This window comes from Peromyscus maniculatus, chromosome 6, assembly GCF_049852395.1.
Source record: "Peromyscus maniculatus bairdii isolate BWxNUB_F1_BW_parent chromosome 6, HU_Pman_BW_mat_3.1, whole genome shotgun sequence".
Classification (NCBI taxonomy): Eukaryota; Metazoa; Chordata; class Mammalia; order Rodentia; family Cricetidae; genus Peromyscus; species Peromyscus maniculatus.
The window spans coordinates 105097829-105116736 of record NC_134857.1 but is presented as its reverse complement, the minus strand read 5'-3'; the positions used below and the strand labels follow the sequence as shown (position 1 = coordinate 105116736).

Genomic DNA, 18908 nt, shown 5'->3' with positions numbered 1-18908 from the left:
GTGAAGAGCCATCAGTTTTTTCTTACACATTAATGTCCTAGCTAGATTTAAGTTTGCCAATTTAGCTTAAACTTTAATGATCTTTTCATTTGTATTGTTCTTTGGGTCCAAATTAGAAGTTTTTGTTCTTCTAGAGTTTCAGATTAGGAATTTAATACTCTAAGAGCATTTTGAAACATATGACCTCTTTTAACTTTAAGAGAAAACATTAGCATGTGAATTAATTGAAAGGAAAAATAAATATATTAACACACACACACACCTCAGAAATTTAGAAGATTTCAATTACTACTACTTAAACCCTTTGTATGTGACCCGAATGATTTATTTGTATCTAAGTCATATGACGTTTTGCTCAGAGACTCATTATAAATAGTTTGCTGGTCTACATGTACTTTGAGAATTTTTTTTTTAAAGTGAACCAGTTTTACTGGTATCAACTACTAGCTGATACTTTATCCACTAGTGTTCATAACATTTCAGATTAAAGCGGTTATTTTAAGTAGCTTGCAGGGTTCATCTTTGGAAAGCAAACAGCTGAATAGCATAAGACAGAAAGACAATATCACAGTATTCTTTAGTCCTCTTACAGTAATACTAATTCTACTACTAATAAAATTTGTGTTTATGTTTTCTAAAATACTTACACAGGGTCAGTGTAGTTATATGCCAGAGAAGACATGATACCAGTGAAATGGCATATGAGAATGCTGGAGTGAAACTGATAAAAGAGAATGATTCTCAGAATTCTCTAACTGTAGTTAACCTTGTGTACTATATTTTGCTACTTCTGTTCTTTATTTCTGGACATGTTATCCATGTTGTCTTTTACTATTGCTTCAGCCTCCTAAGGAGCTAGAACTAGAAATGCATCACCACACCCAGCTTCGTATTTGGCCTGTTCTATCTTCAGTAGCAATCACAGGGTCAGTTTGCTATGCCTTCAGCTGAGTAAAGCCCTGAAATATTGACAGCAACACTGCTATCTTACTCAAAGAAATATCATAAATTAGTAGAGATAAAAAGGAGAGCTTCTTGAGACCAAGCCCCCTTAAAACTATTTTTGTTAATGTCTTTATTTACAATAGTATAGGTATTTATGGCAAGTGAAAATGATGCTTGCATGAGGTTATAGAAAGAAGTCGAGCTACTTTCCATCTTTTATTTTTCAATCATCCTTATCAAATTTTATGTACATAAGTGATTAGTTCATAAATAGAGTCCTTTAAATACATTAATTTCAGAGTTACAAACTGCACCCATTCGAATTTGGAGGTAGTTACAAGGTTTTCTGGCTGAGACAGACAAAGTATAAAAAGAAGTCATGGAATGAAGCCCAAATACACTTTGGGATATTTCAGTGTTTCTATTGTACTGTGTTGTGTTTTTATTTCTCCATCTCCTCTCTCTCTCTCTGTTTCTCTCTCTTTCTGTCTGTGTGTGTGTGTCTCCACATATGTAGAGAGAGAGAGATGTCTTTGTGGGGACTTGTGTATATCTGTGCTCATGTGTGTATGTAAAATATTAAGGATTAGCTTAAATAAGTGATTATGTTATAAAGTATTTTAAAGGTAATATCTTATCAAAACCGCAAAGCTAACAAATGACAAATTAAGTTGAACTTTATCCATGCTCCTACCTTTACATCTTTGACGTTCATCCTTGTTCCCTCCTTCCCCACAAATATGTCATCAATGTCCACAAGGATGTATCTGTCCAAGGACAATGTCAGCCTCTTTCCCGACAAGAAGGAGATGGCGTCTATGAAGATGAGCTTGTGCAGCCAAAAGTTCAAGTTGTTGCCAAAAAGAACACGCTGGATCCCGTCATGAAGCCCCAGATCCTGAATTATTGTCGCATGGAGTGTTTTGCTGGACAAGAAAGAGAGGGGCTTCTCTGTCTGTAACTCAGTTAAAAGCACTGGCTGATAGGTAGAATGGTTATATTGGAAAATCGTCCAGTCTTCCCCAGGAAGAGGTCCCTTTTCCACCTTAGGGCCCTTGGTAATATGCAGCAGAGGAGACTGAGGGTTCACGGAGCAGTCCTTCAGAGCTAGATTATTGAATAAGTTCAAAGGAAAACCTTTCAGTTGTGTAGTTGGTAAGCTGTTCTCGTTGGCTTTATGAAAACCAATTATGCTAACACTGTATTCTATACAGTATTTTTCTAGAAGCTCCCGGTTCCATGAGTCCATGCTGACATATTTCAGAATATTTTCATAAATAATAAGTGTGTATTTCCCTTTGCCACTATCGGTAAGAGGTGGTATGTCTCCCTTGCCTGGAGCAATGACCATCTGGTACTGAAAGCGGCTGGACTCCAGAATTGCTATTATGTCTTGACCGAGTTGAGAATACTGGCTCTCTACAAAGAGGAGGACAGTGGGGTCAGTTTTGGATGTGTCTATAGGCTTGACGGTTTTCAGTTCTACGGACCGATAAGGGAGGATTTTGACGTCAGCACACTCTGCTTCTGCAGTAGTTTCAATAAGTGTCATTTCCTGTTTGTAGCCAGAGTACAGGAAGTAGGCAGAAACGACGATGCTCACCAAGCAAAAGGTAGCTAAGAGAACAATAAGTGTTCGAAAGCTTCTTCGAAACCTCACAATAAGATTCATTTTAAAAACCAGTGCTTTGAGAGCCGTTTCCGGCTTCTTTCCCTAATGTGCCATAGAGAACATATAGTAAGATGTTGCAAATTTTCCTTCCCAAACATTCATGTAACCATTGCAAATCATGGGAGATTCTCGAAGTGGTCACAAATGAGTCAAATCTGGTAGGCAGTGGACCAGAAAGGCAACAGCTGAGATGCTCTGTGCAATACCAAGAATTGCTGCAGATCCCTTTACGCATTCTCTGAAAAAGAAGAAAAATGTGATAGCTAACAACAGAAAGGAGTATTCCTGTTTATGTTTATATGCTTGCTGGTAGCTATGAAAGCCATGAAAGATTACTACAGCCTCGTTAAAATGATAGTAAATTAATAGTTACTAATAGTGTCTGCTGATAACCCAGGTCTTAATATTTGACACATAGTCCATTTGGATTTCCATGACTTCTAGAAAACTCTATGGAAGTCTTTTTTGACTTTGCTCAAATATCCTCAAGTATATAAGAACACATGTTGAGATCAGTTTCCATTAGCTATCTTGAAAAGAAGAGAAGCAAAGGAGGAAAAAGAAAATTAGATTCATGATGTTAATACTTTGGTAAATTATCTATTCTGACATAAGATAGTGAACTTTTTTTGAATGCAAAAAAGATGACATATCAATTTTAAGTATTAGAACAGTTCCTCCTAATATGCAATAGTGAAAAGAAAAAAAAACATATGGGACTAGAATCTGTCAACCCAAAGAATAAGCAAAATTTAAATGTGACATTTATTTAACATCAGTTTGTTCTGAGTTAGGATGATAGATGCTTATACCACAATGGTAGATGGCTGTGTTCTCAGCCAGCTTCTGTGTTAACTGCAAGACATATCAATTACATTCAGTTTTTACATTTCTCCATTCTTAATGATGATGGCTAGCTAGTTAAGGTGAAAAAGGCTGGCCTTGAAAGTGTTACATCAGTAATGTATACTATGTCCTGCACTGGCACTAAGAGATGTCGAGATGATATTACGGAAATGTACTCTGGTCTGTTTGCTTTTTTTTTACCCAGTGCTCTGTCTCTTAAACTAGAAAAAGGGCAAGGGTGAGGCAGGGCTTGTAGGTAGGGAGATGAACCAATGTTAGAATATTGTGATATATATATATAGTTTTAATATATAATATAATAATTATATGATATTATTTATAAGCTATAAACATAGAATGTTATATATTTAAATCATTTAAAAACACATTTGTAAATGAATCATTTAAAATGAAGGTAATTAATTTCAAGATAATAGGAAGGCTATTTGAAAAGCTGTTTCACAAATATAAAAATATATAGGGTGTTTTCTTAAGGACTGCAAATTGATATGCTAAAATTTTAATTTGACCTTCAACCAATCTTCTTTGCAGGATGAACCTGGTTACCTGCTAGCAGCAAACAGAGTCCTGTGGGAATTTTTTCTTCTGGCATTCCTGGCTCTCCTGGCACAGAAAACCAGCAAGGAATTCTGTGAATTCCTGGTATGTCTGAAAAGCCATTATTTCCCAAATCAACACACCAAGGAAATCAAATAAGGCTTCGGCTCAAATTTACCAAATCTGACTTTCATCTGTCTTAAGAAACTTATAAAGATTAAAAGCATGACACACTCTCTTTGTCACAGCAACCAAAGCCTTTTCCAAATGTCTGATGTCTGACTACAGCCTTGCTCTGGTGAGTAAGATGAAAAATTTTAGGAGCTGCCTTCCTTGCCCCATTCTGGGATTTAAATGAAATATATGTTTCTATGTGTTATCCTTCCAAGCAGGGCACACAAAAGTAACAGAGTAATGAGCACCTCTTTCATGAATAACTCCTTAATGTCACATATGTTTGAACACAGGTTCAGAGATAAATCATTACAAGTTTCTAGTTCTGAAGTTAGTAAACACAGTAATTACAAGTACTATTGTAGTTATGGTTTTTGTTTTCATTTTATTTTGTTTGGTGTTTTTATTTGTATTTTGGTAATGAAAAACTCAATGAGAACTAGATTTAGGGGCTGGGAATCACATTAAAATGCATCTTGTGTTTATTACTTGAAAGTCTTCTAGTGATAGTTATAGCTCAGCAAAATTTACGTGAAATTGGAAAATAATAACAAAACTTGCCACCATTACATGCTAGCAAATGCCAACTACACTCTAGTCATTGTACGACATCACTTGCTTCTGTTGTTCTCTTACCCTCTCATTATTATTCTATTTTCTAAATGAAAAAAACTTAAATTTAGAAGAATTTTTAAAAGACTATGATTACATTATGAAGAGTTTATGACTGGAGAGATCTATATTCCACAAGTTGTCCTGTTGAGGACTAAGGTGAAGCTGCAAGCTTAGTAGTCCACAGAAGTAAATTTAAACCCAATGGGGACAACTTGTATTCCAATGCTAAAAGTTAAAAAAACTTATACTAGAAATGTTACTAGAGAAAATGCAGACAAATCAAGGAGGTGAATTGATTAACTCAAAACAAGTCGTAGCTAGAATGAGTCAAAAAATTGCAATATTTTTGCTAAGTTTGACTTTTGGTAATACCTCGGGGAAAACACACACTTGATCAAGTACTGCTTTGCTACATTTCATGAAATTGCATTTTTGTCAGGAATCTTATTGACAATTTGTTCACATTTCATATTAATGGATGCTATGTATGTACTTAATTAAAACTGTCTTATATAAATATTTAACCATTTATTCTAATGCACCAGTATCCTTTGTAGTGAGTTTTCAAATTGGTAACTAATCTCAAAGAGATGCTGCATTTTCCATAAATGGAAATGAAATGGGGCCACCCGAGAAATACTGACATACTTTCCATACCATAAAGGTAAGCAGTGCTTAAAAACATTATTGGTGGTGTGTTTGTGTGTGAGAGTGTATGTGTGTTTGTGTGTGCATGCATGTATGTGTTTGTGTCTGACTGTGTGTATATCAGGAAAGCGGTAGCTTTTGTGTCATGGACAAAAGTGTTTGAGACACACTGCTCAAGAGGTTACAGCTGATATAAATTATTTAACCTGGTTTTCAGAGAATTATACACATAAGTAGTGTTGTAGCCCAAGATCAGGTGGTCTGTAATGATTCTGAGGATGAAAATATCTCCTGTTAACTCACTAGAAGTGTAGACTAAACATCTGTAGACATCATTATTGGTTACCTGGCATTCCTATGAGCTTCTAGACTACAATATATCTTAATGGTACTTTCAGGAGCACCCATATATCATAAATCACAACTATTTTCCAAAATGGAAGTTCAGAGCAATGACTAGCTGTTGCATTTAATCAAAATGACAGTTCTTTGCTATTTTGTGGTTTTCTGAAGAAAAAATAATCTTTTCTTTTTTTATTCTGGTAAATAACCTGTTGATTATTTCCTAACTTTTATACACTTGACATTTTTTCCATTTTTACTGACATAATATAAATTTATTTTAGTGCCCAGAGTGTATATTTTTACTAGTGGAAACTCCTAAAAGTGCCATTTTCAAACATAATGATAACATTACCACTCCAGTATTATACAGTACCATCATATTATACTAGGTACATAGCTCTGATCTATCAGCTATATTCACACTTCAAAAGATTATGAAGGGAAGTCAGTAAATAGAAGAGCAAATGTCAGGCAATTTCTTTTATCACTATTTCTTGCAGATACATAAAGTGTGTGTGTATTATTTTCTTGGGCCTTATTTTTAAAGTGGAGAAAAACCATGATTTTTAAAATACAGTGTATTTTTATGAAAATCATGTGGCAAATATGTAATTGTCTCATTTATTTAAAAAAATGAGGACATCAAAAATACTACTCTGCTTGCATGGGCATTTGCTCTGTTTGCCATGTGAAATTTAAGATACAGTAGAAACACTGCCTATGGTCAAGGTGAGCTATCACTCTAACCCTCCAATAGTAAATACTTGAAACTCATTTTTAGACTGAAGATTGCATCTTTGAGTTATATCCTTAATGACTAAATAGTCAAGTCTACAGAACAGAGGGGCAAGAATTAACCAGGACTAATGATTTAAATTGCCTGTGTCTAATTTAAGGATGCCCATAATCCTGACAGTTCTTGTGGGACCTCCAGATGAGCGTGGGCAGATCGGTGACATCTGCCTGGTTTCCTGTAAATGTAGGAGTGATGCTGACAGAGGGCATTTAGGATCCAGTACAGACCAGCCAAAAGCTCAATGTAGCCTTGGATTCCCCTTTGTGTAAGAAGTAAAGGTATTCTTGCCACATTTCAACAAATGAACATTTATAAAGAACCTACTATTTTCCATATAAATGTGCAAATTCAAATTGCATCTCATATCAGGATCCAAGCAATTAAACTCTATTGTTTTAATCTGCTTTTAGTTTCCTCTCTTCATTATTTAGTTCTGTGTCCAAATATCTGTTTTTTTTCATGTTTTTTAATTGTGGATTATTTAAAGCTTATGCTTAAGAAGTTAATGTAGAGTATGGGTATTAATCACACAATATGCATGATAATTACATTCTCTGACTGCCCTTTTTTTTTCTTCATATTAACAAGATATATGGAAGCCACAGATGACTGTAGAATTGCTGTACAGAGGCATGCTTCCTTGTTTAGACATAATATTGACACTTCTGTCTTGAAGGTGGGTTTTGTTCCTCTTTTCTGTATCATCCAAAAAGATGTATAATACTTTTAAAAAATTCATATGGCGGTATCTGTGGATATCTGTGGGCCTCTTTAGCTCTTTGTTTCTTCCTTTTCTCATGTGGTCTTCATTTACCATGGTCTCCTATTCTTTGTTCTCCCTCTCTTTTCTTGATCCAGCTAGGATCTCCCGCTCTCGTTCCCTTGACCCTCGCCCTTCATTGCTCCCACTCATGTCCAGGCTGTTCATGTAGATCTCATCCATTTCTCCGTGTCTTTCTTGGGGTCCTGTTTTCCAGGTAGCCTCACTGGTGATGTGAGTAGCAGTCCAGTCATTCTTGTTCCACATCTAGCATCCTCCTATGAGTGAGTACATACCATATTTGTCTTTCTGAGTCTGGGTTACCTCACTCAGGATGATTTTTTATAGATCCATCCATTTGCCTGCAAACCTCATGATGTCATTGTTTTTCTCTGCTGAATAGTATTCCATTGTGTATATGTGCCACAATTTATTTATCCATTCTTCAGTTGAAGGGCATCTAGGTTGTTTCCAGGTTTTGGCTATTACAAACAATGCTGATATGAACATAGCTGAGCAAGTGCTCTTGTGGTATGATTGAGCATTTCTTGGGTATATGCCCAAGAGTGGTATAGCTGGATCTTGGGGGAGATTGATTCCCAATTTTCTAAGAAAGCGCCATATTGATTTCCAAAGTGGTTGTACAAGCTTGCATTCCCACCAGCAGTGGAGGAGAAAAGACTGCTAGCAATGATCGAGAGACAGCCGGGACTGACCTACTCTGGTGATGGGATGGTCAAACACCCTAATAGTTGTGCCAGAAACCCCATCCAAGGACTGATGAATCTGGATGCAGACATCCACGGCTAGGCCCCGGGTGGAGCGCCGGGAGTCTAATTAGTGAGAAAGAGGAGGGTTTATATGAGCGAGAATTGTTGAAACCAAGGTTGGATAAAGCACAGGGACAAATAGCCAAACGAATGGAAACACATGAACTATGAACCAAAGGCTGAGGGGTCCCCAACTGGATCAGGCCCTCTGAATAGGTGAGACAGTCGGTTGGCTTGATCTGTTTGGGAGGCATCTAGGCAGTGGTACCAGGTCCTGGGCTCATTGCATGAGTTAGCTGTTTGAAACCTGGGTCTTATGCAGGGACACTTGGCTCAATCTGGGAGGAGGGGACTGGACCTGCCTGGACTGAGTCTATCAGGTTGATCCCAGTCCTTGGGGGAGAGCTTGATCTGGAGGAGGTGGGAATGGGGGGTGGGCTGGGGGGAAGGGGAGGGGGGCAGGAAGGGAGAGAACAAGGGAATATGTGGCTGTTATATAGAACTAAATAGTATTGTAAAATAAAATAAAATAAAATAAAAAAGATAATAAATGTATTATCAACATTCAAGCCAAAAAAAATCATATGGCTGCTTTTTTTTTCTGAAAAAAATTTGTGTGTTTTTGATACTCTGAAAGCATTTTGAAAACAATTTGGAAACTCAGAATGTTAAAATAAAATGAAGATTGTTTAACAAAACCTGCTGTGCTTTCCATGACATGTGATTTGTTTTTATGGATTGATTACACAGCAAACACATCTTCATCTTGCTGTTTTCCTTGGGATTATGACACAACTAGTTATCATCAAACAAACAGAATTTAAAATGTTTTTCTTGCATCACCAGTTTTTTGTTTCTATATCTACTATTTATCTTGCACCTCTCTAAGCCTGCTCTGGTCACTAAAGGGTCCAACCATAAGATTTACAGAGTGGTGACTGAGCTGGTTCAAAATCACATAGGAAAAGTGGGTGCACTCCTTCCATGAACATTTCTAAACCTCGAGGGTGGGGCGATTAACAAATTTTCCATTTGCTTCACTGTGCCTGAGAAGTGTATAGGTCTTCTTTGCCTTTAGATCCAAACTTCTCAATCTTTCTCTTCCACACTCTTCAAAACTAGCAGTAATGTTTCACTGTGGACTGCAGGTAGCACACACTTCTGCCTTCGTTGGTAATGACATTTTGATTCTTCTTGGTCTTAGGGCTCCACACACAATCATTGCTCTGTGTGCAGAGTCCCTGGCCTGGATTTATTTCAGTTTGCAGCTTTATATAGAATATTCCAATTATCTCTAATTCACTCATCTTCAGCTCCCTGTATTTCCTATTATAGTCACCTGCATCTGTAATTAAACAAGAGCCTTAACATTTTTTTCTTCACATTTGATCTTAACTTTTTGAAAAGGTTTTGTTGATGTCATTACTCTTGTGAAATTCTTTTACCTGCTTCTTGGACTAAAGTTGTGAACCATGTGCAATTGTGGAATGAGGAGGCTTATTTCTCCTTTCTTTAGGCATGGTCTACTGTTAAGCATTTTTAGAAATCCAGCCTGGGTAAGACCTAAGGAGCTTACTAAAAGCTCATTGTTTTAGTATGTCTCCATTGTATTCTCACAGTGCAGCCTACAGTGCAGTACAATTCAATTGACACATTTCACATAGATTGTTATGAAGGTAGGGAGTGTAATTTACCCAGAGGGAAATCTTCAACTCTTTGAAGATTTGCAGATTATCCAGTATTTCACACACACACACACACACACACACACACACACACACACACACACACACACCTTCAGAATTAGTAACAACTTATTCACTTTCCTTTAACTTAAATTCCAATTCAAATATCATCATTTCTTATGGAGAGAACAGTGGAAGAGAAGATCAAATCTTCAGTTTGGGAAATATAAGATTCAGCCGGGTGATGGTGACACATGCCTTTAATCCCAGCACTCAGGAGGCAGAGCCAGGTGGATCTCTGTGAGTTCAAGGCCAGCCTGGTCTACAGGGCAAGATCCAGGACCGGCACTAAAACTACACAGAGAAACCCTGTCTCAAAAACAAACAAACAAACAAAAATCCTTAGGAATGTCTATATTCCTGTTTCCATATATAAATCCATCCTCTTCGGAGAGACGTAGGAGTGTGGTCACCAACACATTATCTCTATCTTTTACCTTGTGTATTATTGAATTTTCTGTAAGAATGATATACTGTTTATATAAGTGGCCAACAGAACATAGGCAAACAACTTTGAAACAGGAATTAGCTTGATGAATTTGCTTCAAACAGTAAAATTGCATCCTCTACTGACTTCTAAATCCCTCAGGAACATGTAGTCTCTATATTCCATTTTGGAAAACCCTTAAATGTTTCTTTAACAAGTTTATGAGTTTTCCTAATGAAATTGTGTGTATATTTCTATAGCCTACTCCATAGATTGTTTTTCCTCTCAGTGTCAGATATTTTCCCTTTCTTTAAGCACAATCTAATACTGAATTATAAAAACAGTAAATCTGAAATAATATTCAATACAATCAGTGGTTTTTTTATAGTATTTAAAATGTTTCACTACAACAATGATTAAGTCTATGTTTTAGAAAATTGGACAATAACCCACACCAAATTGTCTCCAAGTTAGTTAGTTAATAGTAGGATGTTTTGATGCCTGCATTATGATTGATGTGTCCAAATTTGTCAGATGTTATGTATGCAGAGACATATTTAGAAATAACCTTAAGTTGTATTTATCACTAGTCCCCGCCATCTCTAACCAGGTTATACTTTATGAACAGCAAACACACATACAGCCTTTTGTCTGTGCTGATTTCCCAGTTTTACTCAGGATCATGATGGTAACAGGTCATTGGGAATGAAAGGGAGTAACCCTGCATCTACTCTAGATCTCCACAGGGAGACCCACAGCAATGGCCTTGTGGGACATAATAGTGCGGTCCAGGCAGTGAGATTACAGGTAGGCCGACAAGCCAGGACACCCCAGTTTACTGCCTGCCCATCATAAAGGGGCTGACATGATTGCTTTTGTGACAAAAGGAAGAAAGATACAGGCTGTCATTAAGCAGCCTCTATTTGTACTTTCATATGTCGCCTGCGATCAAGAGAGGTTAGAATTGTATTAATATTGTTGGATTTTCTTTCAGAATTTAGTTTTTACTTGAAAAGTAAAAATGATATCTAAACTCTTACCTGATTTTAAGTGTAACTATTATCTTAGAAGCTATTTTGAGTCTCACTCAGTCTACCATGAATGCAATAAGATGTACATTGTCCTTCCTACTTGAATCATAAATTCTCTAGTTATGCTATTTTCTAGGGATCTTTTTCCAATGTACTTCTCAGTCTGTCCTTTGCTTTGTATACTGCAGGATTTGAGGAAAGTAAATTAACCTCTCACTAGGCAGAGCCAGGCTGCATGACGACCATAAAGCTATTCTCATCAGTGTAATGGGGTATGCTCCACAGTGTCCTCTTTAAGTTTTAATAAGTCAAGAATATTTAAAGCTATTTTGGTAATAACAACAATGGATATATAAACATGTAGGAGGTAACATAAGCACATTATCTTTACTGAAGTTGTATATTATGCAGGACAATGATGGAAATAAATTATGCCATCAAAACAATAAGCATAGCCGGGCGGTGGTGGCGCACGCCTTTAATCCCAGCACTCGGGAGGCAGAGCCAGGCAGATCTCTGTGAGTTCAAGGCCAACCTGGGCTACCAAGTGAGTTCCAGGAAAGGCGCAAAGCTACACAGAAAAACCCTGTCTCGAAAAACAAAAAAAAAAAAACAAAAAAAAAAAACAATAAGCAAAATATTAAAATAAAATAAATATTTTTCAGTTCAAGCAATATGTCATACAAGTGCTCTATAAAAGAAGGCTAGTAAATCCTTTTGGCATTTGTTTTGGCAGTATTGGAAAACAATGGCCTGATTATTGATATGTAATATTTATGGAAGGCCAGTCTCTTTCTGAACAGAAACAGGACAGAAGTAGATTGAGGGCTGGAGGGGTGGGGGGGGCAGATAGGAGGAGAGGAGGGAGGGGAAATGCATTTGGATGTAAAACAAACAACAAATTAAATAAAAAGACATTTAAAAAAATAAGTACTTATTTCTAAACAACCTTGGGATCTCCTAAATCTCTCAACACAAGATGGCAATATTCTCTTGCTTTTACTGCAAGACTAGACCAATCACACCTGTTCTCCATATAAGGATTAAAGAGAAAGGATCCACTAACTCAATGAGTCCACAGAGTGAAGGCATCTCCAATTGAGAAGTCTATGCTGTCCGCATTAGGAGAGATCAGGGAGTCTTAACGTTAAAACACCAATTGAGTCTTAATTTCATACCTAATACATTTCAGTCAATTCTATTCGAAACATTTGTAGTGATTAGCTAATTGTATATCATTTGTGTGGTTTTCTACATCTGAACTTGGATTGGTTTTCACACACATTTCACAGTTTTCTTAATGCACAACTTTCCTGGATACATAGCTAAATTTTGTGAAGTTTCCAGACCCGGATGATTTCCTTAAGAGAACAAACCTATAATCAAATCTGGGTGAAATTAATTTTCTCACACATTGATTCCAATTAAAATTTATATATAAGTCTTATTTTATTTATTAAAAATATAGTATAAAATGCATTTTCCTTGTATTGAAATCCATTTTTACATTTTTTTTTTTTTTTTTTTTTTTTTTGGTTTTTCGAGACAGGGTTTCTCTGCGTAGCTTTGCGCCTTTCCTGGAGCTCACTTGGTAGCCCAGGCTGGCCTCGAACTCACAGAGATCCGCCTGGCTCTGCCTCCCAAGTGCTGGGATTAAAGGCGTGCGCCACCACCGCCCGGCCATTTTTACATTTTAAATGTTATATGAACATGCCATGCAATAAATTAACAAAAAAAGTGATTTAAAGTTCTAGGTCTATTTAAATAATCAATACATAAAATGTTTAAAACAATTTTATTATTCATTAATTTGTATGTGTGTGTGTGTGTGTGTGTGTGTGTGTGTGTGTGTGTGTGTGTGTACTTGTACCACATACATGCATGCACCATGCACTATTGTATTTAAGTAAAGATCAAAACATCTTTTGGAAGTCATTTCTCTTCTTCCAGCCTGAGGACTCTAAGGGGAGTTGGAAGCTTCAAACACAGTCATGTCAGGGTTGGTAGCAAGTGTCTTTAAGCATTGTTTCATCTAAATGGCCTCCACTTTTAATATTTTTAAATAATGTATGAAACCTTAAAATGATGGGATGAGGATAAAATTAATATAAAATGCATACACAAAAATATGTGTGCTATGATGTGAGTTATCATACAATTCACTTCTCAGTTATGATGCAAGAATTATATTTGAAGTAGCTTGAAATTGTGGCTACATTTATGTTCAGGGTGGTATTATGATTTATTAGTAAATAGGCTTTCACGATGCTAAACTCTGCTTCTCTGGGTAGATTATAGAGTTGCAAAATGGTGTGCCTCCATTATAATTTATTGATTATCTTAGACTTGGGAAAAATACCACTTCATCTGCAGCTGCCTTACATATGATTTGAGAGATAATGGATCATTAATGGCCATGCAATGAATAATCTTGGGTAAAATGTGCACAAATACGATAAACTCATTCTCTCTTCATGCAATGAGTTTTTCTTTAGATATAATTTTCCTTTAATATTCCAAAAATTGTGAAGAAAAAATGTAGCATTAAAGTAAGACGATGGTAAACCAGAATAAAACTGTCCTAAGAACACTGTATTGTTTTAGGATGAAGTTCAAATTATTAATTGACATTAGGTGTGGGTGAGTCAAATATGCATACTATGAATATGAGAGAGAGGGAGAGAGAGAGAGAGAGAGAGAGAGAGAGAGAGAGAGAGAGAGAGAGAGAGAGAGAGGAGAAGAGAGAAAAGAGAAAGAAGAGAGTTATTGAGATTTCAACATCAAAACTAGCAGGGGGAGACTGGTAGTCTGGCTTAGTAGTGGAGTGCTTGCCTGGCATGCATGAGGCCCTTCCTGGACTCAACCTTGGACTGCAAACATGAAAAACAACAAACAAACAAACAACCAAAAAACAGTAGAGTATAAATAAAATAAAGATAGGATCCGTTTAAAAGATCGTGATGACTTACATCTATAATCACAGTACTTAGGACACTAGTGAAGAAGAAGCAAAATTGTGAGACCATCCAGGTTCTCTTAATAAGTTTCAAGCTGGCATGGACTACATAGGGAGACTTTACCTCAAAAAACAACAACACACATTTCACTAATTATTTCAACCTAACTATATGTATATATATATATATATATATATATATATATATATATATATATATGAATGATATAGATATATGAAAAAAGAAGCCTAGACAAAATAGGATTATAGAAAGCATCAAATAGATAGTTCTGTTGCTGTTATTAAATACACTAAAAGTAAATGATGTAAATTGTTTTTTTAAGAACAAATATAAGTACATATGACTGCAAGTCATATGAAAGAATATGTGGTGGCTAGAAAATTGGCTCAGCTGGTAAATTGCTTGCCATGCAAAACTGAACAATGGAGCTTGGGTGCCTCAAACCTAAACTTGTCATCATGCAAAGCCTTGTTTACAACCCTTCAAATGTAACCTTTTCAAGTATCTTTTGAAAATCTGACCTTTTAGAAAGCACCATTTTTCATGTAGTCACTGGGATACTAAAGTAACTATGTGGATGATCCTTCTAACACCATACTTCTGTTTGGGGTTCTATTATTACATGTTCTTCTCTTTTCTCTGCCATTGCCACTGAGTCTCATGGTCATGTGCCCAATTTTTGTATTAAAATGAATAAATGTGTATCTACAGCTAGTTTGTTGTGTTAATACCACACATTGTACTACCAAGCCACAATACCCTAGGTAGTAGCTCACTTCACCTATCAACCAAACCTTAGCAGCATTGAGAACTCAGAGTACCTGTGAGTTATTTGTTCTTTAATTTTTTTCATCTTAACTCATGGAATCACACTCTTCACTCTGTAACTAATGTGCCCAATCACTGCTTTTTTTCCCATTTCACCAGCAGTCAAAACCTTTCCATTGTTGTTCATTCTTTTACTGAACAAGAACACTGTCCAGATTCCACATCTCAGCAAATCAGTGCTTGTGATTTTGAGGTCAGAAGAAACATCTCAGGCTGTTTACATTCATGATCCCTGGCTTTAGCTGGTTCCTTAATACTAGAATTCATGTTCATACTTTTTTTTTTTAATTTATGCAGCTTCTTCTCATAGATTATTTTTTCTTTTATGTTTCTCCATCTTCACAATTCTGACATTTCTTGCCCTTTGGCCACTCTCCTCTGCTGATCATGTGACAGAGAATGTATCAAAGACATGCATGCCCACACTGTACACACTCACTCATATTCCCATTGGATAGAGTATGCTTCTTGTTCAATGTACCTGATCAAGATGTGCTCATTTAAGATGCTGCTAAGAGATACTGCCCCACCCCGCTGGGCTGCAGTAACATTTTCCCCTTCTACTGAACTGTTTATACCAGCATTCTGCTGCTTTTAACATGTATCACTCACCTCATATTCCATCACTCCATTCTTTTTCATAGTGCAGCAAAATCTTTTGCAGTATTATACTCACTTTCTTTTGAGCCTGCTGTCAGTAGCTTTAATGTCACTATTTTATTAAAGTTTTTCCATAGACATGCCACCAAGAAACTCCAGGTTGAGAATTCAGTTATCATTTCCTGTTTGTTTCTGCAAATCATCAGCACCGTATACCAATCATGATCCATGACCATTTGGTATTGCAGAACAATGGAAGCAAACAAAATTCAAAGCTCACTAGACAGGTGCAGTAATTGTGATAGTGTCTACTGAAAGAACAGACCATAGGATCAATAGAAGAAAATAGTGAGTTCCTAAACAAACTCTCTGTGGAGAACTGTTCATTGACAAGGGAACAAATGCAAATCTATGGAACAAGGAAGTCGCCTCAAGAAATGGTTCCAGAACAAATGACATGAATATATGAAGTATTGTGTACAAAGACCAAAGACACTTCGCCCAAATTAGCTCAAATGAATCACTTTAAAACATATTGTACACTTGCCTGAAGGTAAGTGTAAAAAGCAAACCTATAATACTCCTAAAGTACAAGATGGGAGAAAATCCGTATGCCCTCGGTTCTGACAGTGCATTTAGAGGGCAGCATCAATCTATGAAACAAGGAACTGGTAAGCTATTTTAATAAAAACTTTTGCTCCATGAAAGTCACTGTCAAGGATGAGCATGAAAAGTACACATTATAAGAATGTATTTTAGATCAGGCATAACTGATATTAAAAAAAAACTCATACAGATAATTCTTAAAATTTCACAGTAAAAAAATATCCCAACTTAAAGGGAAAAATGGCACTAAACAGAATGTTCATGAATGAACATGTAAAGATGGTCATGACTGAGAGGTACTCCACATTCTATTCATCCCAAATTACCTGTCATAGGAGCAATGGGATACCACAACTTACCACTTAGTGCCCAAGTCTAAAACCAAACTTCTGACCATACCAGATACTGGGAAGATGTGAAATAATGGTTACTCTCTTTAATTGCTTTTGAATGAAACATGATACGGTTACTTTGGAAGACAGTTTTAACGTTTCTCACAAAACTAATAATGGTCTTAATTTGTTCACCAAAAGGGATATTTCTTGCTTCAAATCAAATGAATTAAAACTTAAATCAACAAAATCCTGCCTATGGATATTTAATAGAAGCCTTATTTATAGTTTACAAAATGTAGAAACTGCCAAGAAGCTTTTCTATAGGTAAGAGGGTCAACTTCGTCATATCTGTACAATGGGCTGCTCTTCAGCAGCAAAATGATTTGTGAATCCACACAAAAAAATATGCGGTGATCGTTAAATATTTGTTAGTAAGCAAAATAAATGATATGAAAATGCTGCATGGTTTACGTACTACATATGAGAAAATTTGAGAAAGAAAAAGTATGGGAACAGAAGAAAGATTATTAGTTGCAGCGATGGGAAGGGATGAGGAGTGTACAGGGGAGGTAAGGGATGGTGAGAGCAGTGAAAGTAGTCTGTTGTACACTACCATTTTAGCATCCGTAAAACCATACAAATTCCAACACCATGATGCACTTTGAGTAGTGGTGATGAGTCACTCTTGTTTTATTATCAAGGTTGATAGCATTGGGTGAACTGTGGAGGAAACTATGCCTTCTGAACAATTTTCTTAAGAATTTAAAATGGCTCTGAAAATTGTCTGTGAATGAAAAGAACAAATTATTTAACAGCATTTACATACAAGCTTTTAGGTAGACCTTCCAAAACAACTTTGAATATTTCTAATTCACAAAACAGAATGACACTTCTCAATTTGTTTTGTCATTTGTTTTATTTTGTGTATATGTTTGCATGCATGTGTGTAAACACAAGCCCTGAGAACACAGGACAATGTCTGGGTGTCAGGCTAGGCAGCAAACACCTTTACCCAACAATCCATCTCAACAGTCCCAGTAGGAGCCCACAGTGACTCCAGTTTGTGGCTTGATTCCATCTTGACTCAAGGTCAAAGAGTTCAAGCTTGTCTTTACCCTTTAGGCTGAATCACATGATGTTTAGCCAAAGAAATGGTTACCAGATGATTTATTCTTCAAGGCTGGATAACAGGATGTTTTACCAAAGGTGTGATTACCTGGGATGTCTTGAGAATTAAGGAGGTGTTAGCATTTGTTTATACCTTGAACCATGGTGTTCTTGCCGGGGAAAGTTCTTTTGTTCCCTTTGTCTTGGGTATAAAAAGGCTGTGAGAAATAAACTGAGGGCTGCTGTAGTATTGACCCAGAGCCCTCCCAAAGCTATCCTGTGTCACTGTCCTTTTCTTTTATGTCTACAAATCTATTTTTTCTCTCTATTATTTCTCAATCATCACTCCCCTGTACCAAGGACTGTTTGACAGGTAGGGCAGGATCCAGCAAGTTCCAGAATAGCCTATTTGTTTTTAATTTTTTTCTACCTCAAGCTACTCTGGAGACATCCCCACAACAACATATTTTTCAATTCTGTTTCCTCTTTTTTCCCCTCTCACTTCTTTCACATCCTTTTTCTGAGACTACTGTACTGATCTGCTAATCTCCATTCAGAGAACAATTAGACTTTTATTTTAGGGAGAAACAAAATCAGTGATTGATTTACATTGTTTGCTGGGAGGAGAGGTTGTGAATACTCGCAAATAAATTATTTTTATTTGGTCATATAATAAATAGTTGCAAGGCCAACAAGATGGCTGAGTGGACAAAGGCATTTACTGCCATCCTGAGAACTAGACTTGGATGGCTGGAATTGACACAGTGGACAGAGAGACTTTACTCCCATAATTTGTCCTCTAATATCCATATGCATGTGACTGCACACTGGTGGTTACACACACACACACACACACACACACACACACACACACACACACACACACAGAGCTATGCACACGTGTGCTTATGTACCCTGCAACAACAACATCAAAGTAAAAGAGAAGTGTCATTAGTTGTTGATTGATTTTACAGAGGGAAAATATGAATCATGAATCACTCCAAGACCTGAGCCTTTCCCAGTAATGTCTAGATTTTCCCTTGGATTATTCATGTCCCCTTTGTTTAATATCATAGAAAATCCATCCTGTGACACACTCAGGCACTAAGGCAACCAGAGCAC

General features: G+C 36.6%; 1 protein-coding gene across 1 annotated transcript in view; it reads right to left on the bottom strand.

The window, feature by feature from the left end:
- Ndst4 (N-deacetylase and N-sulfotransferase 4) overlaps positions 1 to 18908 on the bottom strand; it is a 312207-nt gene that overhangs the window by 281333 nt on the left and 11966 nt on the right. Inside the window, exon 2 of the mRNA XM_006970412.4 lies at positions 1640 to 2855. Coding sequence (XP_006970474.1) covers positions 1640 to 2617 — 978 coding nt within the window. The 5' untranslated portion in view covers positions 2618 to 2855. The remainder of the gene's footprint in view (positions 1 to 1639; positions 2856 to 18908) is intronic.